A 23,417-nucleotide genomic window follows, 5' to 3' on the forward strand; every position below is an offset into this window, starting at 1 on the left:
TCCAGAGCAGGGACTCTTGGCCTCTCTCTTTGCTCTCTTAGGCTGGGGCAAACGGAACTCCCTTCCCCCTTCCCCTTTCTCCTCAGGCGAGCAGAGAAGCTCCGAGAAGACAAAGCTAGTCCCTGTGCGTGGCCGTGAGTGGCGAGGCTTTCCAGGACTGACGGCAACCCAGAGTGCCCAAGCCAACCTGCCAGCGGGTCCCTGGCCCTGACTGCTCGCTGCTATATCCCCTGCCTCTGCAGAACACCGTACCTGAGGCCCTGTGAAGCTGTCCTTCCTCCTGGTTGGCCCTGCTCTACCCAGCTGCCCTTCCGTTATAAAATGTCCAAGGCTGGGCCAGCCCCTGGGGTGGGGCTGTCCTGGCCTTGTGCCTGACTTTGACTCTGGGCTGGCTGGAGGCTGCAGGCTGAGATTTCCCCATCACTTCCCTCAGGGGCCTCTAGATCCTTTCCTGGACCACAGAGAAGGAGCCAGGGCGCAGAGAGGGCCAGCACCAGGCCAGGGCCACACAGCAGGTCTCCAGGGAGCTCTGAGCTGAGGGGTCCATCTCGACCCCTGATGGGAAGGATGGAGGATGAGTCCAGAGTAGTGGACCCAGGAATTACGGTGTGGGGTGCGGGCTGTGGCCTGGAGTAGCAGGGGGGAAAGCCCTGCTCCCCACACCCAGCCCCCCCACCGCCAGCCCCTCTGAGCCTCAGTTTGCCATCTGCAAAATGAAGAGGTCTGATCCAAAGACAGCTGGAGTCCAGAAATCCAATCCCAGGGCCCAGGCCTGCCTGCTGCAGGCTTCGTCCCTGCCCTCGGCGCGTCTGTGTCCAACATCACCACGTCATCCAGCACCCCACTCACAGCACCTGTCACCCTGCAACCTGACATTTTACAATGAGGAAATGGAAGTCCAGAGAGAGGGCACAGGGCATGAGTGGCAGGCTGGGACCCACATGAGAAAGTTGTTGCTCCAGAGCGGGGCTGGGTCCACCCCCTGCTGTCCCCTCCTGCCTCCCTGGAAAGAGCGCCACCCTCTGCCTTCTAGGTGAGCCGTCATGATATAAATGTCGCCATGAGGTTCCTGTGTCCCTGCCCCTCAGCCTCACCCCGCCCCCACCCCGGGCACACCTGTCAGAGCCAGCACAAAGGGGGATGATGCCCTGGCAGGTGCTGGTGTCAGACAGGCAGGCGATTAGGTTACAGGTAGGGGGACAGGAACATCCTTTGTGCTATCGCCCCATGCCTGTCACCCTGGGCCCGCTGCTGCCCTTCCACCTTGGTGCCCTAGGTCTTGCCTGGGATGCTGGCCCAGGGCCTCTGGGCTGACTGGGCACCTGGGAGATGCTCCTCACTGCCCCCGCCCTCCCCGCTGCCCCTGCCTACCTGGGAGGGCAGGAGAGGTCTCCCAGCCCACACCTGCTCTGGTAGCCCCTGGAGGCTTCAGCTGTTTGGGACTGGGGTAAGGGGCTGCAGGGGTCCCGTCCTCTGTGTGGAATGGAACCCCCAGCCGCTGCCTGTCATGTGGCTCAGCATGTGACAGCCCTGCCCTGCTGTCTGGAGCTGAGCCAGGCAGAGGCAGAGCCAGTGTCAGGCGGGGCTGGGCTGGAGCTGAGCCTGGCAGCGGTCAGCCAGGAACCAGGTCCAGAGAGGGGCAGCCACTGATCTAAGGCCACACAGCAAATCAGGGACCCACCTGGGGAGGTATGGTGGGTGGGAGGGGTATTGCAGGATCCTGAGGGACCCCTCCCTGACCGGGGATACCTCCTGCAGGGGTTACCCCAAGCTTGTCATGAATTCAGCCTGGGAGGTCCCCAAAGAGGCCTGTCCTCCTGACACAGGGGTCCTAACCTGGCCTGGGAGTGAAGCTTGCCAGTCTGAGGGGGGCACTGCCCCTTGGGGAGGAGCAGGGACCGGCCCTCTCCCCTTTCTGGTTTGGATGCCTCTTGTTGGTCCTCAGAGCTCCAGGAGCAGGACTTCCCTGCTGGTCCAGTGGTTAAGAATCTGCCTTCCAATGCAGGGGACGAGGGTTCGATCCCCAGTCGGGGAACTAAGATCCCACACGCTGTGGGGCAACTAAGCCCACGCGCCACAACTAGAGAGAAGCCCGTGCACCGCAAAGAAGAGCTCGTGTGCTGCAACCAAGAACCGACGCAGCCAAATTAATTAATTTAAAAAAAAAAAAAAAGCAGCTCCAAGGGCTCCGTGGTACCTAGGGGTGACATCCTTGTCTCAGGGAGCTCGGGATAAATGGGGGACGTTGCGTGGGGTACCACTAAGAGCCACTCTTAGAACCAGCTGCGGCGGGTGGCAGGCCCTGCCGAGGTCCCGGGTCAGCCGGTGGGGCGGGTGTTGGGGGGAGCACCGAGGTTGGAGGGGACACATCTGCCCAGCCAGGCGCTGCTCTTCTGCAACTCCTCTGGGTTTTAGTTTGGAGAACGGGATGAAAAGACCCTCATGAGTGTCGCTGTTGGCCTCCCTCTTCGGGCAGAGGTGGGGGAGGACGAGCTGGTCATGGGCTAAGGCATCATTCCTTCATTCATTCATTCATCATTCCCTCCCTCACCTGGTGAGCCTGGCTCACAGAGCCTCAGACCTGCCCAAGAGCACCTCACCACGTCACCGGCTGACAGATTCAAACCTGGCTCCGCAGCCCACCTGCCGGGTGACCTCGAGCAAGTTAGGCCCCTCTCTGGGCCTCCGTTTCCTCCCCCCAAAATGGGATTGATTCGACCTGCCTCACAGGGCTGCAGTGAGGGCGAAATCAGAGCACATCTGGAATGCACCTGGTATACAGTAGGTGCTCAATAGGTGCGAAGGCTTTTCTGTCCCTTTCCCCACCTTCCTAAGGGAGTGGCCACCCCAGGCCTTGTCCTGTGTCCCTGCCCCCGCTTCCTTCCCCCTCCCAGCCTTGAAGGCAGGACCACCTGGCTCCCCCCAGCAGCCACCCACAGAGGCCAGTGTGACCCTGGGGTGCGGTCAGAGGCCACTGGGGTGCAGTGCCTGGACACAGTCAGCACTCATCCATGTGCTCACTTAGCAAAGCTTTACTAAGCACCTACTGTGTGCTAAGCCCTGCGCCAAGCACTTGACACAAATTCTCAGATGTTATGGTCTGAGCTTTACATATGAAACGACAGGCTCAGAGAGGGACAGTGGCCGGGTTGGGGCCACACAGGAGAGGGACAGGTGGGGATTCTAACCCAGCCAGCCCCAAGTCCCCAGCCCGCAGCATCTCCAGGGTGCCCTGAACTCTTGCTTAGGAGCTGGGGGCTGGTTACCTCCACCCCCAGGAGTCTCAGCCGAAAGCAGCATCTCTCCTGGACACTTGCTGTGCCAGGAGCTGGGCAGGGTCTTTGGCACATCCCAGCTCGGGGACCTCCCGACAGCTTGTGACAATCATCAACCCCATGGTTTTAGTTTAAAAAATGGTAAAGATTAGGGCTTCCCTGGTGGCGCAGTGGTTAAGAATCCGCCTGCCAATGCAGGCAACACGGTTTCGAGCCCTGGTCTGGGAAGATCCCACATGCCGTGGAGCAACTAAGCCTGTGAGCCACAGCTACTGAGCCTGCACTCTAGAGCCTGCGAGCCACAACTACTGAGCCCACGTGCCCCAACTACTGAAGCCCGCTTGTCTAGAGCCTGTGCTCCACAACAAGAGAAGCCATCACAATGAGAAGCCCGCACACCGCAACAAAGGGTAGCCCCCGCTTGCTGCGACTAGAGAAAGCCCGCGTGCAGCAACGAAGACCCAATGCAGCCAAAAATAAATAAGCTAAATAAATTTATAAAAAACAAAAATGGTAAAGATTTGCCTCAATGCCAGGGAAGTGGTGTTAGATGAATCAGCAGTGGACCCTGCATGCTACTTTGGATACAATGCAGGGTGACACTTCACAAGACCCCCGGAGCTGTCTCAGGGTGTTCGAACCGGGAGCAATATGTATCTCTCCTGTTTGTTTTTCTACAAGGAACATCTATTATTTTTATAGTGAGAACAAAAATAGAACCTAGTATAGAGAAAACCATTAGACAACAGTGAGGGTAGATGTGACAGGGAGTGCTTGAGGTCTGGATGGGGTGGGAGGGGCCGCTGACCTTGCTCCGTTCTCTGCCCTGCAGGTCACATGGGCTGTGTTTATCTGGGTCCCCTCTAGGACAGCCTCATAGGAAGTCTCAAGGCTCCCTGACAGCAGCTTCTTAAGCCATGGAAAAATTCTTTCTGGAAACAAGGGGATTTATAAGTCAGGGTTTAGTGAACAGAAACCAACCTAGGTCTTTTGAGTAGGGAAGATTTAGTACAGGGAATTGGGTTGGTGAGGGAGCCTGGAAAGGTCAAAGGCAGGAAGTGGTGTCACCAGACCCCAGAGGGTCAAGGTCAGCCAGGGAAAGCTAGACCATGGTAGGACTGCTCTGTGGACACTGGGACCCTGGAGGAGTCAAGCCACTGTCCACGTGCTCCCCCATCCCCGCCCTAGTTATGCCCTGGCTCTCACCACCTCCCAAACCCAGAACCTCCCACTGGCTGAGCCTAACCAGGGAGCCTGTTGCTCAAGTATTTGTCTCTCCAGGAGCAGTTTGCCAGTCACATCCGAACCCCAGTCTGGACTGATCTGGAGATAATTTTCTTGGTAATTGACAGAGTTCCTGAGCGTCAGCAGATTCTAGGAGCCCAGAGCCTGAAACCACCTGCTTCTCAAATTCATCCAGGGTCACTGTGTCAAAAGCTAACAAGACCGAAATTACTCCTCACCCAGCTTGGGACATTTGAATTTGCATTCTTCATGTCAGTGTTTTTAAAAATTAATCGATATTTAAAATTTAGATGTAAATATATTTCCTTTTCGCTTTTAATAAGATTAGGACAGTGTCATTAACCACTGGGTGCCATAATGTCAGGTTTGGAAACAAGCTACCAGGACCCCCACCCCCCACCCCGCAACAAATGCTCTAAAATGAATTGATTTTAATAATGCAATTCAAAATTAAAAGTTACCAACATCACAGAAGGAGTCCACATGTAACAAGGACTCCAAGGACTTAATTAAATCATTTTAGGGCCCTAAATGGTACAGTAACCTCTGTTTTAGGCATGGACCAAGACCCCACAGAAAGCAAGCAATATTGCAGAAAGCCAACACCTAAGAAGTAGCTGCCAGAGACTTCCCTGGCCGTCCAGTGGTTGACTCCGAGCTTCCACTGCAGGGGGCGCGAGTTTGATCCCTGGTCAGGGAACTAAGATCCCACATGCTGTAGCGCGGCCAAAAAAAAAAAAAAAAAAAGGAAAAAGAAAAAAGAAGTAGCTGTCAGGGGGGCTCAGCACAGGGGAGGCCAGGGGGACCCACTGGTATAGGCAGACTAGGCAGACCACCCACTTCCTGGAGCAGTATCTCTGCTCCCCTCCTACCTTCTCTTTGCTTTCTGGCTGGTTCATAAAACACACTCCACTTGATTTCATCTTGGGGGGTCCCTCCTGGTGGGAGATAAACAGCCTGTGAGTTCTGGGTCTGCCCAAGGCATCTGCTGTTCAGTAAGCCTTGCCCCCCTTCCCCATTAGCACACAAGCCCGCCCAGGAGGCCTTTACCCTTTCTTCGACGACACACACCCGCTCTGGGTAAATACTGGGCCACCTGAAAACCTCAAAATGCTGGACGGGGGGCTCTCGGGCGGAGGGAGCTTCAGGTGGCTGCATCTTGGAGCTTCCTGACCCCTTCAGAGGTCACGCCATCTTCCCTTTGTCCCTTTATAGGACTTTTGTGGGCTTGCCCTCTTTCCAACATAGGGACAACTAAAAATCTTCCCTGTCCTCTCTCTCTCTAAGAGCCACTGGGCCTGGGACACTGCCCCTCTCTTTCCTTGGGTGCAATAAAAGAAATGCTCACGTATTGATGTCTGGGGAAGTCATGCTGGCTTATCCGTGAGTTAACTTGAACTTGATGCTAACTGGAACAGCCTGTTTGTGGCCTTCCAAGCATACATTGTGCATCTGCTTTAATCATTAGGGCAAAGGGCGCACTGACCAGAAGCAAAGAATGTCCATGTTAAAAATAAAGATGAGGGCTTCCCTGGTGGCGCAGTGGTTGAGAGTCCGCCTGCCGATGCGGGGGGCGCGGGTTCGTGCCCCGGTCTGGGAGGATCCCACATGCCGTGGAGCCGCTGGGCCGGTGAGCCGTGGCCGCTGGGCCTGCGCGTCCGGAGCCTGTGCTCCGCAACGGGAGAGGCCACAGCAGTGAGAGGCCCGCGTATAGCAAAAAAAAAAAAAAAAAAAAAAAAGGGAAAAATAAAGATGAAATGCGTCCCTTTTTGGGATGCCAATGCTGGTGCTCCTTTGATAATAAGACTTCTTTCTCAAGTGCCAAGGCCATACTGACTCTCTGTGTATGTGCTGATCTGTTTTTTTGAGACCATGAAGGAATGTCTCCCTGACTTCTTTGATGTTCTTTGTTCTGACAAGACATAAAACTGTGCTGAAAACCACGCTTCTCCAGAGCAGTTCCTCGGAGTTATCTGAGAGGCTGTCTTCTGGGCTATAGTCCTCAGTTTGGCTCAAATAAAACTCTATTCTATTCCCATTACAGATTGTTTATTGATTATTTTTTCATTGACAGGTGTCACACTCCCCTCTCTTGCCCCTAAAGGTCTCCTCTGGCCTCTAAGATGCTTCTCTTCCTCCTGGCCCCTAGGCTGGCCCCCTCCATCCTGTTTCCAGTGTGCAGAAGCCTTTTTCACCTACTCCTGTTTTGCAAGGGAGGAAATATTGGGGTGAGGGAAGATGAGGTGAGGGGGCTTCCCACACTAACGCCCAGACAAGACCGGGCACCCTGGGGACCCCGCTGCATGGCAAGAGGGCCCTTCCCCCACCCTTCCTCCCTGGCTCGTCCCAGGTTCTCCGTTCTCCGTCCAAGGATCTGGAGGAGCCAGGTGCACTTGGCTGAGGGATTTCTTTCCATAACTGCCGCAGGTGCAGAAGGTGGCAGACAGGGAGGTCATTTCCAGACCACAGATGCCAGTCTCCACCCAGGCCCAGGGGCCCCCTTTCTGATACGGTTTCAGGAGGGTGCCCTCTTAGGAGGGGTCAGGGCTCCTCCCTGGTGTCCTCCTCACCCACCCTCTGCGGTCACACCGGCCGCCTCGGACAGCTACCTTCCCCTCCGGCCTGGTCTCCTGCCCGCCCGCTCAGTTCTACAGGACTGCGTCCTCCTGGGGGCAGCAAAGTCCACTGCCTGCGTGTGCCCCAAGCCCCATGACCTCCTGGACCTCATCATCCTTCCCCACCCCGTGCCATGACCATACCCTGGACTTTGTCATCTCCCAAGGTAATGAGCCCTGCGTCCACTCTCTGACCACAGCCCCCCCGGTGCCCACTGCATCCCTGCTCTCCCGCCTCCTCCTTGCCTCTGGACCACCTTGGGCCCCGCCCTCTCTCTTGCTCCTTCCATGTCTCCCACTGCCAGGTCCTGCCTGCCTGACTCCACCTGTCTGCTTTACTCACATCTGCACCTGGGCACGGTCTGGAGAAAGTTCCACCACCTTGCAGCCAGGAGCCTCTGTAAATTCATACCCTCCACACGGCCAGCTCTCCACCTTCCCAGCAGCCCTTCTGGGGGGATATTTGTCATCCATTTACCCGCCCGGGAAGGACCCCTCCTGGAAGGAGCAGGGGAAGGGGCTCTCCAACCGGAAGGAACAGCTTGTGCATTGTTCAGAGTGGGGGGGGAAGGAGAGGAACTGGGTAATTTTTAAAAATTAATTAATTAATTTTTGGCTGCATTGGGTCTTGGTTGCTGCACGTGGGCTTCTCATTGCAGTGGCTTCCCGTGTTGCAGAGCACGGGCTCTAGGCGCGTGGGCTCAGTAGTTGCAGCACGCGGGCTCAGTAGTTGTGGCACACGGGTTTCAGTAGTTGTGGCGTGTGGGGTTAGTTGCTCCGCGGCATGTGGGATCTTCCCGGACCAGGGCTCGAACCCGTGTCCCCTGCATTGGCAGGTGGATTCTTAACCACTGCACCACCAGGGAAGCCCCCTCTACACATTTTTAAATCGGTTTTTGTTGTTGTTGTTATTGAGTTGTATGAATTCCTTTTTTGTATTTTGGATATTAACCCCTTATTAGATGCATAGTTTGTAAATATTCTCCCACATTCCATAGGTTGCCTTTTTATTTTAATTATTTCTTTTGCAGTGTAGAAATTTTAAGTTTGATGTAGTCCCACTTGTTTTTTCTTTTGTTTGTCATGCTTTTGATGTCGTGTCCGAGAAATCATTACCAAGACCCATGTTGAGGAGCTACTGTGTTTTCTTCTAGGAGTTTTAGGTTATGGGGTCTTATGTGTCTTTGATCCATTTCAAGTTAATTTCTGTGCGTACTGTGCGACAGAGGTCCCATTTCATTCTGGGCATGTGGTTATCCAGTTTTCCCAACACCATTTGTTGAGGAGACTATCCTGAAACCAATATTTTTAAAAGCTTCCCAGAGTACTTCTAACCAGGGTGACACCCAGAGCTGTGGAGTGTCAGCTCGAGCAAAGCAGAAATTTCATGGGCTCTCACTGCAGCCCCAGACCCAGGGCCCAGTCAGGCAGGGGCAGGAGGCTCTGGTCCCTACTGCAGGGTGGTGTGTGTGTGTGTGTGTGTGTGGGTCACCCCCCTGCAGTCCGGCAGCCCCCACAATCTCGGCCTCCCAGGGGCCCTGCCAGAGCTCCCACTTACGGGTGCCCAAAGGAAGCTCAGGGTGAGCGGGAGGTGGGCACGGGCTGCCAAGTCCTGTGGTGGGAGCCCGGGAGCCCTCCCCCCTCCCCCCCCCCCCGCTATGAGGGCTCTTTGCTGACCTGCAAACACACCAAATGGGTCAGGGATGACAGTGGTAGGGGTAGGGCTGGAGGTGGGGTAGGGGTGACAGTGACAGTGGTAAGGCTGAGGGGAGTTATTATGGGCCTGGCACTTTCCTAAGGCTTTGCATTAACTCAGTAATCCCGAAAGAGCCCTTGGAAGTCGTGCTGAGTATCCCTGATTTACAGGTGAGGAAACGAGGCACAGAGAAGTGGAGTTAATCCCCAAAGTTACAATACCGGGAAGTGGCAGAGCTGGGATTCCAACTCGCACCTCGCATTCCTGAGGCCGGCGATGGACGCACGGGCGCTCCCCTACACACACGCACACGCACACGCACACGCACACGCACACGCACACGCGCTGGGCACGCCCCCAGCGGCGCCAGGCCCTTCCCTCGTGGAGGAGGTGGGCCCCGGGGCGGGGCGAGGCAGGTCCCGGCGCCCGGAGGAAGTGGCGGGCCGCTGCCGGACTAGTCCTCCGGCTGGTCCAGCCATGGAGGCGGAGCCGCAGCTCTATCCAGTGGCGGGGGCCGTGGGTGCGCAGGGCGATGAGGACCAACTCGGGGTCCCAGACGGGCCCGAGGCCCCGGTGAGCGGGGACTGGAAAGGCGTGGCGGCCCGGGGACCGGGAGGGCCGGGGTCTCTCCCGCGGGAGCGGGATGCGGCCCCAGGGCCAGGGCGGGTGCCGGGGGCGGCCGGGGATGGACGCGGGGCTCTGGGGGTGCAGTGGCCGGGTTCGAGCGCCGTCGTGCCCCGCAGCTGGACGAACTGGTGGGCGCGTACCCCAACTACAACGAGCAGGAGGAGGAGCGCCGCTACTACCGCCGCAAGCGGCTCGGCGTGCTCACGAACGTGCTGGCGGCCAGCGCGGGCGGCATGCTCACCTACGGCGTCTACCTGGGTAGGCGGCCCGCTGCGCCCCGCGAGTTGGCGGGATGGGCCTCTGGCCACGCCGTTCCGCCCCGGGCCAGGCGAGGTGGCACGGCCCGGCGGGTTCTGCGCTGGGACCCAAGTCTTTCCCCTTCCGCCCGCGCGCCCCTCCCCAGACCTGAGGTTTCTCAGGGAAAGAGAAACCTTGGGGCCAGTCGGCTCCCTTCCTCTTTCACTTCTCCTTCTGCGCTCTCACAGCTGCAGCTGCGGCCTCCGCACATGGGGGGACGGTGCAGTGTCCCCGGGGCCCAGCCACAGGCTTCGTGAGTGTGTGGGCAGGCCCTGGGCAGGTCTGCTGCCTTCGGAATGAGGGGCGCTGAGGTCCAAGTGGCTGGCGGAGGGAGGGGGGGGCGGGGGCGGGGCGGGGGTCTGGATTCAAGTCGCTGTCGTGGCCACTGGCAGGTAGGACTCTTGGCCCAGCCTGGGCTTCCCCTCTGTCCTCATAGGCATTGGAGTCGGGGATCCCTTTGGTGCCAGGCTTGCGTTCCAGCCTCTGCTTGGTTGCCCCCAGAGCCAGGTCGCCCCCTCCATGCCTGCTCCCTGTACCCAGGCCTTCTGCAGATGCAGCTGATCCTGCACTACGATGAGACCTACCGGGAGGTGAAATACGGCAACATGGGGCTGCCTGACATCGACAGCAAGATGCTGATGGGCATCAACGTGACCCCCATCGTGGCCCTGCTCTACACACCTGTGCTCATCAGGTGTGACACTGCTGTCTCTATGAGGGCTGCCTCCCTGATCTTGAAGGGGTGCGAGGGCTGGTGGACATGGGGTCTCCAGCTGCCCTGGTGTTCTTGGGGGTGGGGTGGGGAGAGAACTTGCCTACCTGGAGGGGTGAGAGAGAAGGGGTGAAACCCAGGTTTGGGAAAGAAACAAGAGCTTTGCAACCAAGGCACCTTGGGTTTCAAGCAACAGAAATTCACTCAGGCTCCTTCCCTCAGATTGCCTGTACCCCATGTGGCATCATCTTCATGCCCTCCTTTGTGGCCTGGAGCTACAATGACCTTTTGAGATCAGGGCTGTGGAGTTTCTGGAGAGAATCTGATCAGCCAGCAAAGCCCAGGAACGCACCGGGAGCCCAACCAGCTGTGGCAGTGTTGAGGGACATTTCTCACTAAAAACGGTGTGGCTGGGCAGGCGCCCCAGGGGGTCTCCTCCATACCTGAGCCTTAGTGGCATCTGGTGCAGTACAAAAATGCCCTCCGCAAGTATCCTACCGCCAGGCAGTAGATCTGTGCTCAGACGGGACCCAGAGATCAGTGGACACATTAGATGAGTTCCCCTGTCTTTCCGAAACAATAACAACCCCCTCAAACTCTTTTATCACAATCGCACAAACAACATTAGAATCCTAATTGAAATCAGAAAAAAGAAAACCCCTCCCAAGCCCTCCAGGCAATCAGCTGACTTTGTTTTCCCAGCGGCATTTGTGGATAACATTTCTGTCCTTGTCAACTGGAGTACGTGTATGGGCGTGCATGTGTGCATGTGCAGTGTCACTTTTGCGTTCTTTTCACTGCACACATCTTGGCCTGCTTCACAGTGGGGACTTTCATGATGTTAGCATCTTCTGCAGACGCGGGGGCACTGACCTGTGGCTCAGGGCTGGACATTGCGGCTCCCTCTTCTTTTTTGCACGTTCCCTTTATGCTTCTGGCTGTTTCCTCATCTTAAAATTAAAGAAAGAGAGAGAGAGAAAGAAAGGGAGGGAGGAAGGAAGGAAGAAGGAAAGAAGGGAAGCCTCCTAGAATAAACTCTCAGAACTGCCCTTACTAGGTCAGAAGCATATAAAAGGCTTTATGGCTCTTGAAACCTAGCAGTATTATTAATGGCAAACTCATTTCATTTCCTGTGTGCTGGGCGTTTTATAAGCGTATCGCATTCCCTACAATCCAAGGTGGACGCTCTGATCTTAGACACAGGGAGACCAAGAGGTTGAACCCATTCCCACAGGCAGCAACTGGCAGATTGAAGGTCTGAACCCAGGCAGTGACTCCAAACCCCATGCTTGCCCCCCAACCCAAACCACCAGGCTGACTTTCCAAAGGGCTGTACCATCTGCATGACCTCCGGCTGTATGTGTTCTTTTTAAAACCACAGCCTCACCAGCAATGAGTGCTAGTATTTTTACTTTTTGCTGTTTCAAAATTTACAGTGCAGTTTGGGTGCCCTTCCCCAAATAGATCAGAGGAGGCTGCCTGTCAATTTATTATATGGCAAGATAAGGATAGTTAAAGAAGCAGGACCCTGCAACAGAAGAGAAAGTAATTGTACCAGAAAACCAGAGTCATTGAGCTTTGAGCTTCCTGGAAACTCAGACAAAGAAAGGAAATAATGAGCACAAATATTCAAACAAACAGAACCCAAAACAAAACCAACCCAAAGACCGCGATGGTTGTGTCTAGCCTGATCAGCCTCCAGTGCCCTGAATGGGCCCTTATCCTGTCACTCGTCAACCTGCCTCTAACACGGTGCAACATTCTCCCAGAGCCAGTGAGGCCGTTGTTCTACAAGAAACTTCCCGACTGACCACAGTGGACTGAAAGGGCAAAGTGCAGAGGGGAAGGGGCGCCAGGGTTCCTCTCCCTGGTCCTCAGTCCCAGCTTGGGACAAGTCCCTCAGCTGTTCACCTGGGTCCTGTAGTCACTGCACGTGGGTGGAGAAGGGGGGCTGGCAAGTCAGCCCAGGACACAAATGAGGGTTGCATGTGCCCAAGGGCCACTGACTCATGACACCCTCTCCCCGCTTTATCTCCTCTATCCCTGCAGTGGTCGTGAGAGGCTCGAGGTTGGGGCAGAGCCCACATTACAGGTGTCTGGTTAGAGTGGCTCCCCTGAGGCCACCAGCAAGTCCATGTCTCTGAGACTCTTGGGACCCTCGACTCCAAGGCCAGGGGTCCCTCCCCACCTCATACAGCCTCAGGAGCTGGGGCCTGGAGTTGTGGCCACGCTGCTTTCGGGCTGCAGCGGTCTGGATGGGCGTGTGGTACCAGCATCCTCATCCTTCCTCTGCTCGCAGGTTTTTTGGCACCAAGTGGATGATGTTCCTGGCTGTGGGCATCTACGCCCTCTTTGTCTCCACCAACTACTGGGAGCGCTACTACACGCTTGTGCCCTCAGCTGTGGCGCTGGGCATGGCCATTGTGCCTCTTTGGGCCTCCATGGGCAACTACATCACCAGGTGAGCCTGGTGGGCAGCAGGGTGGGAGACTGGAGACCTGGCAGAGCCTCTCCTGTGTTGCCCACCTCGTCTTGGGGACCTTGGACCAGCCCCATCCACCCTCTGGGCCTCAGTTTTCCTGTTCATGAGACATTGGCTGGCCAGTCCATAAGCCTGGGTGCAGAGGTTGGACTGGGGAGAGCCTTCTCTCCTTTGTGGTCCAGGATGGCCCAGAAATACTACGAGTACTCCCACTACAAAGAGCAGGACGAACAGGGCCCCCAGCAGCGCCCACCTCGGGGCTCCCACGCACCCTACCTCCTGGTCTTCCAGGCCATCTTCTACAGCTTCTTCCACGTGAGTGCCGTGTGTGGGGACACTGGGGGTGGGGTATTCCAGGCCCAGAATCACATATTGGAGCCCATTCCACAGTCTTTTCAGCCCTCTAATCCCACTGCCCTTTCTTGAGCCAACTCCTGTTTGCTTACCTCTGGTGACAGAGACCTCATTCCCTCCCTGTCTACAGCACTGACCAGGAGGAAGTCTTCCTGCACTGGGCATCCCCCCCCCACCAGGCTGCCCCCCGAGAGGTGGGAGGGCTCCTGTTCCCCCAAGGCTGTGCCCAGACCCGCTCCCAGATTGTGCCTGTGCTCCTTGCCCGGTTCCATGCCCCAAGCCTGACCCAAGCTGCCCTCCTGCCCACAGCTGAGCTTTGCCTGCGCCCAGCTGCCCATGATCTACTTCCTGAACCATTACCTGTATGACCTGAACCACACGCTATACAAAGTGCAGAACTGCGGTTAGTGCTCATGGGGGTGGGGTCCCTAAGGTCTGCTCACCTCCCCCACTGAGTCACCCAGCAGACACTGGGCCCTCAAGGGCAGAAAGGATGCCCTCGCTCACAGGGCTCAGGGCTGAGAGCCTGGTGTCCTACAGCTCTGATGACCGAGGCACAGGGCCTTGTCGTTAGGACATCTGATCCAGCCTGGGGTGGTGGTGGGGTGCATCAGGGAAGGCTGCCTGGAGGAGGTGCCATCTGGGCTGAGGCTGCCTGTGGGGTCTCTCAGGGCCAAGTATACCCTCAATGCAGGGCAAATGTATGGAGGTGGGAGGTGGACTGGCTCCCACGGCAGCCTCAGGGCAATAGGGCAGGAGGGAGGGGAGGTGCTTTCAGCCCCAGTGGCCCTCACCTCCAAAGTGCTTCCCAAAGGAACCCTGCCTTTGCCGGCAGGGTTCTTGCCCACCCCCTCTAACCCTCCCCTCACCTGCCTGCTTTGCTGCGTTTATTTGTGGCCCAGCTGACAGTGTGCCCTGCTCCCTGCCTCACGATGCCCCCCACCCTCCCCTTTCTCAGGCACAAACAGCCAGGGCATCCTCACCGGTTTCAACAAGACGGTTCTGCGGACACTGCCGCGGAGCCGAAACCTCATCGTGGTGGAGAGCGTGCTCATGGCGGTGGCCTTCCTGGCCATGCTGCTGGTGCGGCCCGGGTTGGGGGTGTGACGGGGTCAGATCTGGGGACCGTGGCGGGGAGAGAGGAATGCGGGCTGGGCGCGCGGAGGGCGGGCCGGAGGCTTGTTCTGAGTCCAGAGTTAGGGCTGAGTCCTGGGGAGGGGGCCTGAGCCAAGGATCTGGGCTTGAGGCTCGAGGTGTGGCTGGTGCCTGCGGACTGAGAGAGGAATTGGAATCCCAGAGGCCAGTAAGAGGGGGTCCAGGCCTGGTCCGGGGTCGAGCTGAAGACAGGGTCCTAGAGGATTGGCTGTGACACGGGCTGGATCTAGGGCCGAGGGTCAGAAGGTATGGCTCCAACCTGGGGGTGGGACCAGGAGGCAGAGCTGAGGCGTTGGGGGCGTGACTAGGTCGTGTCTTCGGGCTGGAGGCACGGCTGGGAGGCTCATCTGTGGATTTGCCTGGGGGCGGGGCTGGGTCCCGGGGGCGGGACCAGGATGCCCGGCTGCCCGCCCCCCTCCCGCACCTCCTTGCCTGCAGGTGCTGGGCCTTTGCGGCGCGGCGTACCGGCCCACGGAAGAGATAGACCTGCGCAGCGTGGGCTGGGGCAACATTTTCCAGCTGCCCTTCAAGCACGTGCGCGACTTCCGCCTGCGCCACCTCGTGCCCTTCTTTATCTACAGCGGCTTCGAGGTGCTCTTTGCCTGCACTGGTCTCGCCCTGGTAAGGGCAGCCTGAAGAGCGTTGCCAGATAAAATTACACGACGTCCGTTAAATTTGAATCACAGAATAACAACGAATAAGTTTTGAATATATATGTATAAGTATGTACAAGTACAGGGGGCCCTCTGCATTTGCGGATCCGGAGGGCCCACTGTACTACCCCTTTTTTTTTTTTTGCGGTACGCGGGCCTCTCACTGTTGTGGCCTCTTCCGTTGTGGAGCACAGGCTCCGGACGCGCAGGCTCAGCGGCCATGGCTCACGGGCCCAGCCGCTCCGCGGCATGTGGGACCTTCCCGGACCGGGGCACGAACCCGTGTCCCCCGCACTGGCAGGCGGACTCTCATCCGCTGCGCCACCAGGGAAGCCTGTATTACCCCCATTTTATATAAGGAACTTGAGCATCCTCAGGTTTTAGTGTCCGTGAAGCGTCCTGGAACCAATCCCCCACAGACACCAAGGGACAATTGTAGGCCCGGATATTCCCCTCCTCCTTTTCCCTCTCTCCCCCCATCCCGCCCCTACCTTGGGAAAGTTACTTTCACCTCTCTGAGCCTGTTTCCTCATCTGTGAAGTCTCTAATGGCCATGCTGACTTCCAGAGGAGTTGCACTGTTGAGATGGGATAACAGCCATCAAGTGTTTGGCTCCATGCGGGTTTCAGCCTTGGTGTCTGGGGACACTGTCCAAGCATTTTCTCACTGTCTGTCCCCGAGGAACCTTCCCACAAGCCTCGGAGGAAGCTGGCCCTGCGGTGGCCTAGAGAGGGCAGGACGTGGCCTGAAGTGAGACCTCGTGGGGAGGGCCGGAGCCTGGGCCGGCTGACCTCCAACCCTCACCTCTGTTCCCCCAGGGCTACGGTGTGTGCTCGGTGGGGCTGGAACGCCTGGCGTACGTCCTTGTGGCTTATAGCCTGGGTGCCTCGGCCGCCTCGGCACTGGGCCTGCTGGGGCTGTGGCTGCCGCGCCCGGCGCCCCTGGTGGCCGGGGCTGGGCTGCACCTACTGCTCACTGTCAGCTTCTTTTTCTGGGCCCCCGCGCCCCGGGTCCTGCAACACATCGGGGTCCTCTATGCAGTAGCCGTGCTCTGGGGTGTGGGCAGTGCCCTCAACAAGACGGGACTTAGCAGTGAGTATAGCCTTGGGCCCTGGATGGCTGGGCAGGGGACCCTGGGGCTTCCTCAGGGCGGTTGCGGGGAGCACAGACATCCCAGGGACAGACATGGGGTTGATGGGCACACTGGAGGGCTGTTATGGGGTCCCGTGCACTTGGTGGAGGTAGGTGGGGATCCCTGTGTGCACTCTAGGGGTGGAAGGAAGTCCCGTGGACACTGTGGGGACAGATGAGGAGGGCTGTGAACACCCTCGAGGCACGCCATGGACATCCTGTGGACCCCCAGGGTGGGCATGGGAGTCAGGGTGAGATCTTGTGGCTCCATGGGCTGGATATGGGGTTCTGTGGACCCCTCTTAGGGACAGTGGAAAAAAACACATTGGGGATGCCTCGTTTCATACCAGGGGACAGGGCGCAGCCTGGCATAGTTTTCGTGACACTGGAAGCAGGTGTCAGGGTCTGTGCCCCAGGGAGCATGGGACGCAGCAGGTGGCCCTGTCCACACCCCAGGGGGAAAGTGCACATATGGCATTTTTATGGAAAGGAGCTGGAAGCAGGCTGTAAGATCCCAACAGCAACCTTCAGAGTAGCGGAGTCCAGGCCCCAAGTCTGGGCTGCTAGGGTGGAGGCACTGGGGCCTGGGGCCCTGATTGCAGAAAGGAGGGGGTGGGACAGAGTTCATCTGTGTGACGCTCTGGGCCCACAGGTGAGCCTTTGCCAGTGACAGGCAGCTGGTACACATGGGTGCAGCCATTTGGGTCTCCCACATTGGCACCTGTTCTGATGGGCCGGTGCCATTAGCAGTTTTGAGCATCACCCCTATATGGCATGGTGGAGGTCATGCCTGCTGCGGGCTGGGCAGGGGATGGTTCAGGCAACCTCAGCACCCAACATCCGAGAGAGAAAATCAGACACTATATCTGCCACAGGGGATGGAGCCCCACACCCTGGACCACACTGTCCTGGCTGTTTTGCCTCTGGACCTTGAGCCCATGATATGTCTGGACTTGGGCCAGATCCCAGCATCCTCTTCTGCCCAGCTCCGCTTACTCCCTCCTCTTATGCCCCACCCCCGGCGGGGGGGGGCTCCGTGTCCCTTCACAGCACCCCCATGGGGTACAGTCGCACTGCAGGACCTCAGATGGGAGTGTCAATGTCCTGAGTGGCTGGCGAGGGTACAATTCGGCAGGTGCTGTGCAGGCTTTCTCCCATTAAAACCTCACAGCACAGCATGTACGTGTCATCTCATTTTACAGATGAGAAAAGTGGCTCTGGGGAGTTCACTTACCCCGAGTCACCCACAGACCCAACATCTGAATCCATATCTCTGTGCCAACTCTCTCCACCTTTCAGTCCTGAGAGTGGAATCTGAGTCTCCTGATTCCCTATCCGAGGCTCTTTCTGCCCCACCCAGGGGAGGATGCTTTGGGAAACAAATTCCTCCCAGCTTCAGGTTTGATTTGCAGAAAGCTTGTTGCTACAGCGATTTGCTCTCCCTGAGCCCTGGGTGAGGAAAAACAGCCCCTGCAGGCCTGGCACTGCATGCCTGGGGTTCGGAAGAAGGCAGGATGTGACTGCTCACAGAACTTCCCACTTCTGAGGCCACAGATGGGTCCCAGAGCAGGCCCGTTGCATCCCAGCAGGGGGGCCTGCTGCTCCAGCCTCTGCTCAGCTCCCAGGCAACGTGATAACCAGTGTGTACACTAGGGGGCCAGCCAGGACTGGTTTACAGCGGCTTTCTAGGCACTCCTGCCAAGGGCTGGGACCAGCACAGGGCATCGGGGGTCACTAGTGGAAGAACAGCAGCTCTGGGCCCCAGCTGGCACCTCTCCCCTTTCTGCCCTGTCCTGCCCACCTGCAGCACTCCTGGGAATCCTGTACGAGGACAAGGAGAGGCAAGACTTCATCTTCACCATCTACCACTGGTGGCAGGCCATAGCCATCTTCGCAGTCTACTTGGGCTCCAGCCTGCCCATGAAGGTGAGTGCCCCTCCCCCACTCGACCCCCTAGACAACAGAAACTTCCTGAGTGCCCGCCCTGGCGTCACAGCCCCTGAAGGGCACCACTGCCCCAGGCCAGGTCCTGGGCCAAGTCCACTGGGTGGCCCCACACCCATCACTGGCTTATTACTTAACCGCTTCCCCTCCTGCAGGCCTCAGTTTACCCATTTCTGAAAGGATTCACAGTTTGCTCTCTACTTGTGGGCACATCCCAGCCGCCTTGTGGGTAGTTTGGTAACCTGTTCTCTAGATGTTGGGCTCTGAGATGGATGCCGAGGGTCTGTCTCCCTTCTTGGCTCTCAGGGGTCCTCGTCCTCTGCTCTCACCTACTGGTGGGTCAGTTTAGCAGGTTCCGGCCAACTTTTAAAAAAATGAGATAGAATAGGGAATAGCAGGGAGTATGCCTGTGAATATGTGTGTACGTACTGAGTTATTTACAATTATTTCTGACTGCCTGTTACAGTCAAAACCTCTAAGAAGCATTACTTATGATCCCACATGTAAGGGACAGAGTAATCTAAGCTCTGGCAAGGGAGGGCCAGGCCTCCCTTCACATCTACCCTGTGAGGCAAAGGGATTATGATTACAGTTAGGGAAACCGAGGCCCTGATGGATAGGGTGACCATAAGGGACAGGGCTGGGCAGGAGGGTGCCCAGGAAGCATGGGTGGCGGGGCGGCTCCCAGGAGGAGGGAAGGACAGCAGAGGAGCTGTGGGGCTCAAGTCCCAGATGGGAGTGGGCTTATTGGGGTGAGGGGCTGGACGGGGAGGGCGCAGGACTGGCTGCCCGCGAGTCCGCCGCATCCCTCCCTGTGTGCCCAGGCTAAGCTGACGGTGCTGCTGGTGACGCTGGTGGCGGCCGCAGCCTCTTACCTGTGGATGGAGCAGAAGCTGCGGCGGGGCGTGGTCCCGCGCCAGCCCCGCATCCCGCGGCCCCAGCACAAGGTGCGCGGCTACCGCTACCTGGAGGAGGACAACTCTGACGAGAGCGACACAGAGGGCGAGCGCGGCGGCGGCCGGGGGGACTGCGCGGAGGAGGAGGCGCGGCCCGTGGGGCCAGAGCCCGGCCCCAAACCAGCCGGTCTCTGCCGCCGGCCCTGCCCCTATGAACAGGCGCTGGGAGGCGATGGGCCCGAGGAGCAGTGAGGGGCCAAGCCTGATCGCCGGCCTCGGTTTAACGCGTCTCGGGTCGGGGCCCCTATGATTCAGCGCCAACTTCTGGAAAGACCCTTGGCCCACCCCGGGGTTCAGGAACGGCCCTCCCAGAGCCCCGGGCCCCTGGAGCTTGGGATCCTCCCCGCAGCCCCCTCCAAGGGAGGGTGGGGCCTTGAGACCTCTTGGCCAGGCCCAGAGTGCCTAGGGACCGCACAGCCGAAACCCTCTTCCGACCCCAGGGGCCGCTCTCCACGACCCCCTACCGGGCCCAGCCCGGGGCTGGGACCCCGCCAGTCCCGTCCCAGCTCTCGGCTGCAGGCCTGGGCCGTGTGCGTCGCCCGCTTTGCACATCCTATCCCCAGGGTCCGCCAAGAGGTACGACTTTAAGAACATGAGCAATAAAGAGATTTGTGTATTGTCCTGATCCGGAAGTCTCCTACCGTGGGAGGACATTGACCACCCGGGGTGTGTGCCTGGCTGACCCTGCCCATTGGGCGCTGTGGCCGTCTGCCTTGATCCGGGGGTGGGGGGGCGGGGTGGTCCCTTAAGCCCCGCCCACCAGGCTGTCCTGGCTCCCGGAGGCACCACCCCTCCCCACACCAGCCGGCTTCTGCCAGCCGCACCCGATCAACTCAGGACAAAGAAGCGCTCTGGGTGGTCTGTAGGGACCGCAGCGGAGTGAGATGGGGCTGCCAGTCCCTCGTCAGTCTAGAAGATGGGACGAAGTCCGGAAACCCAGGTCCCGCTGTCCCCTCCTCAAGCGTCCCCAGCCCTCCTGCCCACCCCCATCCTTTTTTTTTTTTTTAATCCCTTGGGACGCTTCTGCCCACAGCTCCCTAAGGGACTCCTTTGGGGGCCAAGTCCACTTCTGAGGTGAGTGCAGGTCACCCCGTGTCCAGTGTGGGCCTGGGGCATAGATGTCTGAGCCCAGGTAAACTTGGCTACTGATGTCTCTGGGCTACAGCCTCAGCTGTGATGCCCGTGAGGGATGCAGAGGCTGGTGGGAGGGTCCGACCCCTACAGCCCGAGGGCGCCCCCCACCGTGGGGAGAGGGAACTGAGGTCCCACTGTGAAGAGCTTTTAACGGTGGGGTGAGGACAGGCAAGGGGGCCACAGGAGGGTCCTGGAGCCCCCAACTGTGCCCCAGATCTGTACCACCAAAGCTGGGGGCCACACCATTCCTCACTCCTCACACGCCCTCCACCCCTGGCTGACTGCCAGACCCTGGTCTACACCCACTTCAGCGTCAGGTCTCCTAGATTATTCCATGTGTAAACGGCGGCCCCCTCTCTCCTCTGCCTCATACAGTCTTCTTGAGTTTGGTTCCAGCAGCCTCATCGGGGGCCCCGGAGCCAGGCTCTGCGACCTCAGGCAGGGGGTCGGCCGTCTGAGCCACAGTTTCCTCCTCGGTAAAGTGTATCTGTGGTGGCACCAAGGTCCCCAGGCCCTGCAGGAAACTCACAAGGGCACAGAGGATATTGGAGCTTTTCTAAAATTTGGACATCTACCCACTCTGAGCAAATTAATAGGTTCAGGCGGTCCACAGTTTCACTGTTAGATCACACCACGATCCTTTCATGTCATGTCTTTGAGAAGCTGGGTTTCCTGTGGTTTGGGGATAAAAAGTGAAAATCACTGTGGAATAGGAAGTGAGGCCGGGGGTCTCCAGTCTGATTCCAAGGTTTGAGAAGCTGGCCAGTGCACACGGCCAATTAGTAAGCCGTGGTGGTTATTAAAGAATGAAATAAACACCATTTTTCTTTCTCTTGGTGTGTGTTACATTTTCTAAGTGACTACTAAGTTATTAGAACCTAAGTACTTATTGGTTGGACCTAAAATAACTCACAAATAGAACAGTTAGATATTTCTTTTGGCCTAGGAGCACCATGAAAAAACTCCTGAGACACTGAGGGTTCCATGAACAGGGCAAGTTTGGCTCTTGTTAGCCCAGGGCTGGCGCAGAGTAACTTACAGTGAGTCCCTCGTTGGACCCCGTGCCTCCACCCCCCACCTTGTCCAGAGAACCGGCGGGATCCTTTTTGGACCCAGCCTAGGGAAGGCGATTAAACCTATGGTCTGTGATGCCTGGGAAGGGAACCCCCAGGGTCTGCTGCGAACCAACATGAACTAGTTGCCAAGTTGTTTTTGGCAGATTCGGGGGTCTTGCAGTCACAGGGGACAGTGAAGGCCATAGGTCTCCTCTCCCCAGCCTCCCTACCAGGTGGTCTCTAGACTCAGACAGATGAAGGGCTGAAAACTGCCTGCCTCATACACAGACTTTCGGTGACAAACAGACCAAGACTGGTCACGCGGTGTGACCAGCACTCTGTCCTTCCGGTTCCCCACCAGCCGCTGGCATGGAACGGAGCTTCTCTGACGGTAGATGTGGCAACATTCTCCTGGCAGGATTCCAGCTAAATTCCAGTCAGAGATGGGCAACCAGATGCTTGGGTAATAGGCCTGTGAATGCAGGGCAGGGTGCCATTTGGAAGCGTGTGGGCCCCTGGGCATGCCGGTCAAGGTGGGGGAGGGGATGAGGATGGTTCTACAACTGGTCTCATTTCAGAGTCATTTCCGGTGATGAGCAAATGAAAGCGTGGCCCAGGCACACGGAGGGAGCGTGGCTTCTGATCACATGCCTCACACCAAGGTAAGTTGCCCAGCAGAAGACTCCATACCTCCTCTCGCTGCTCCTGGCACACGGACAAGACCCACAGACAGACACACGTAACAGGCCACACCCATGACAAGCAACACACACACACACCCCCAGGACAAGCAGGGTAACTGTCACCGCAGCAAGCCCCAGCAGGCCGGTTCTTTTGGAAAGCCTAATTAAGCCATCAGATGTGAATGATGGAGCCCCTTGGCAGCTCCGGGCTTGGTTGTAAAGTATGACATTGATGTCTCTGTCAACTCTGGATAAGGCGACCAGGCAGAGGTCTGGACTCCGAAGTGGAAGATCAGACTCTGTGTCATGGTCTCAGTTTCTGTGATTTTGTCAATCTTCCCCAGGGTAATTTTATTTTATCTTTTTTTTTTTTTTTAAGTGAACACTTTTGTGACAGTTAGTACATTCACAATGTTGGTATTGAATGTTTTTTTTTAATATTTATTTATTTGGTAGTGCTGGGTCTTAGTTGCAGCATGCAGACTCCTTAGTTGTGGCATGAGAACTCTTAGTTGTGGCATGCACGTGGGATCTAGTTTCCTGACCAGAGATCGAACCCAGGCCCCCTGCATTGGGAGCGTGGGGTCTTAACCACTGCGCCACCAGGGAAGTCCTTTCACCAGGGTAATTTCAAAATGATCTGATTCCAAGACTCTACAGTGTAAGATTTTAACTATCTTTAACTTCTCAATGACGTGTTAGAGAGCCTGAAAAGTCTCCTGCTAGAAACACCTAGAGATCCTGGATCAGAAACAAATTGATTTTCAAATACATAGCTGAGCTCTCAAGAAAGTAAGCAGTCGCCCAGGGGGAGGGGCTGGGCTCTGAGACTGAAAGAAGGCCCACTGAGTATTTCAGACATGAGGATGGTGCCCCGATGTGTGGCAGCGTCCCAGACCCAAGACGTACTGAAGGAATAGGCAGAAGGCTGAGCAGCGGTTCTTGTGTAACCGCCTGGGTTTAAAGATCTGAGGAGGTGGAAGGCCTGGACCTGGAATAGGCATTGTTTGGGGTGCGGGTGGGGGCTTGCTTAATATCTACATATTTAGGACTTGGGAGCACCTCCTACTGGAAGATACTTTATGATGTGCTGATTTTGATTCTCACCTGTACTGTGAGAAATCTGTGTTAGAATTGTTAATTATGCATTTTATATTTTTGATAATTTTTTTTTTTTTTTGCGATACCACACAGGTTGTGGGATCTTAGTTCCCCGACCAGGGATCAAACCCGTGCCCCTGCAACGGAAGCTCGGACTCCTAACCACTGGACCGCCAGGGAAGTCCGTATTTTTGATAAATTCTGCAACTTAGGTTGATCTGTGTCAGCAGGATACCAAAAGTAAAAGTCGATATTTAGAGGGTCTTAGGGTTTATATTTAGAGGGTCAGTCTGGTCTCCATC

The 23,417-nt window shown here is 57.1% G+C and overlaps 1 protein-coding gene across 1 annotated transcript; it reads left to right on the forward strand.

Moving 5' to 3' along the window:
• Positions 1-9,261: 9,261 nt before the first annotated feature.
• On the forward strand, positions 9,262-19,767 carry UNC93B1 (unc-93B1 regulator of TLR signaling). The gene is made up of 11 exons (XM_022591230.3): positions 9,262-9,404; positions 9,575-9,716; positions 10,296-10,449; positions 12,767-12,928; positions 13,132-13,264; positions 13,613-13,706; positions 14,262-14,386; positions 14,897-15,079; positions 15,930-16,203; positions 18,050-18,168; positions 19,011-19,767. Exons 1-11 carry the CDS (start codon positions 9,309-9,311, stop codon positions 19,332-19,334), a joined length of 1,806 nt encoding a protein of 601 aa, XP_022446938.1. The 5' UTR covers positions 9,262-9,308; the 3' UTR covers positions 19,335-19,767.
• The last annotated feature ends 3,650 nt before the right edge of the window (positions 19,768-23,417 follow it).

Source organism: Delphinapterus leucas, chromosome 7 (genome assembly GCF_059928025.1).
Source record: "Delphinapterus leucas isolate spDelLeu-1000000601 "Yukka" chromosome 7, BTC_Dleu_Yukka2, whole genome shotgun sequence".
In the NCBI taxonomy this organism is placed as follows: Eukaryota; Metazoa; Chordata; class Mammalia; order Artiodactyla; family Monodontidae; genus Delphinapterus; species Delphinapterus leucas.

Bases quoted from the DNA above. Each gene is read 5' to 3' on its own strand.
- UNC93B1 (XM_022591230.3), top strand. From the start codon at position 9,309: ATGGAGGCGGAGCCGCAGCTCTATCCAGTGGCGGGGGCCGTGGGTGCG. The intron at 13,265-13,612 runs GTGAGTGCCGTG...TCCTGCCCACAG, and splicing joins TCTTCTACAGCTTCTTCCAC to CTGAGCTTTGCCTGCGCCCA. The intron at 16,204-18,049 runs GTGAGTATAGCC...GCCCACCTGCAG, and splicing joins CAACAAGACGGGACTTAGCA to CACTCCTGGGAATCCTGTAC.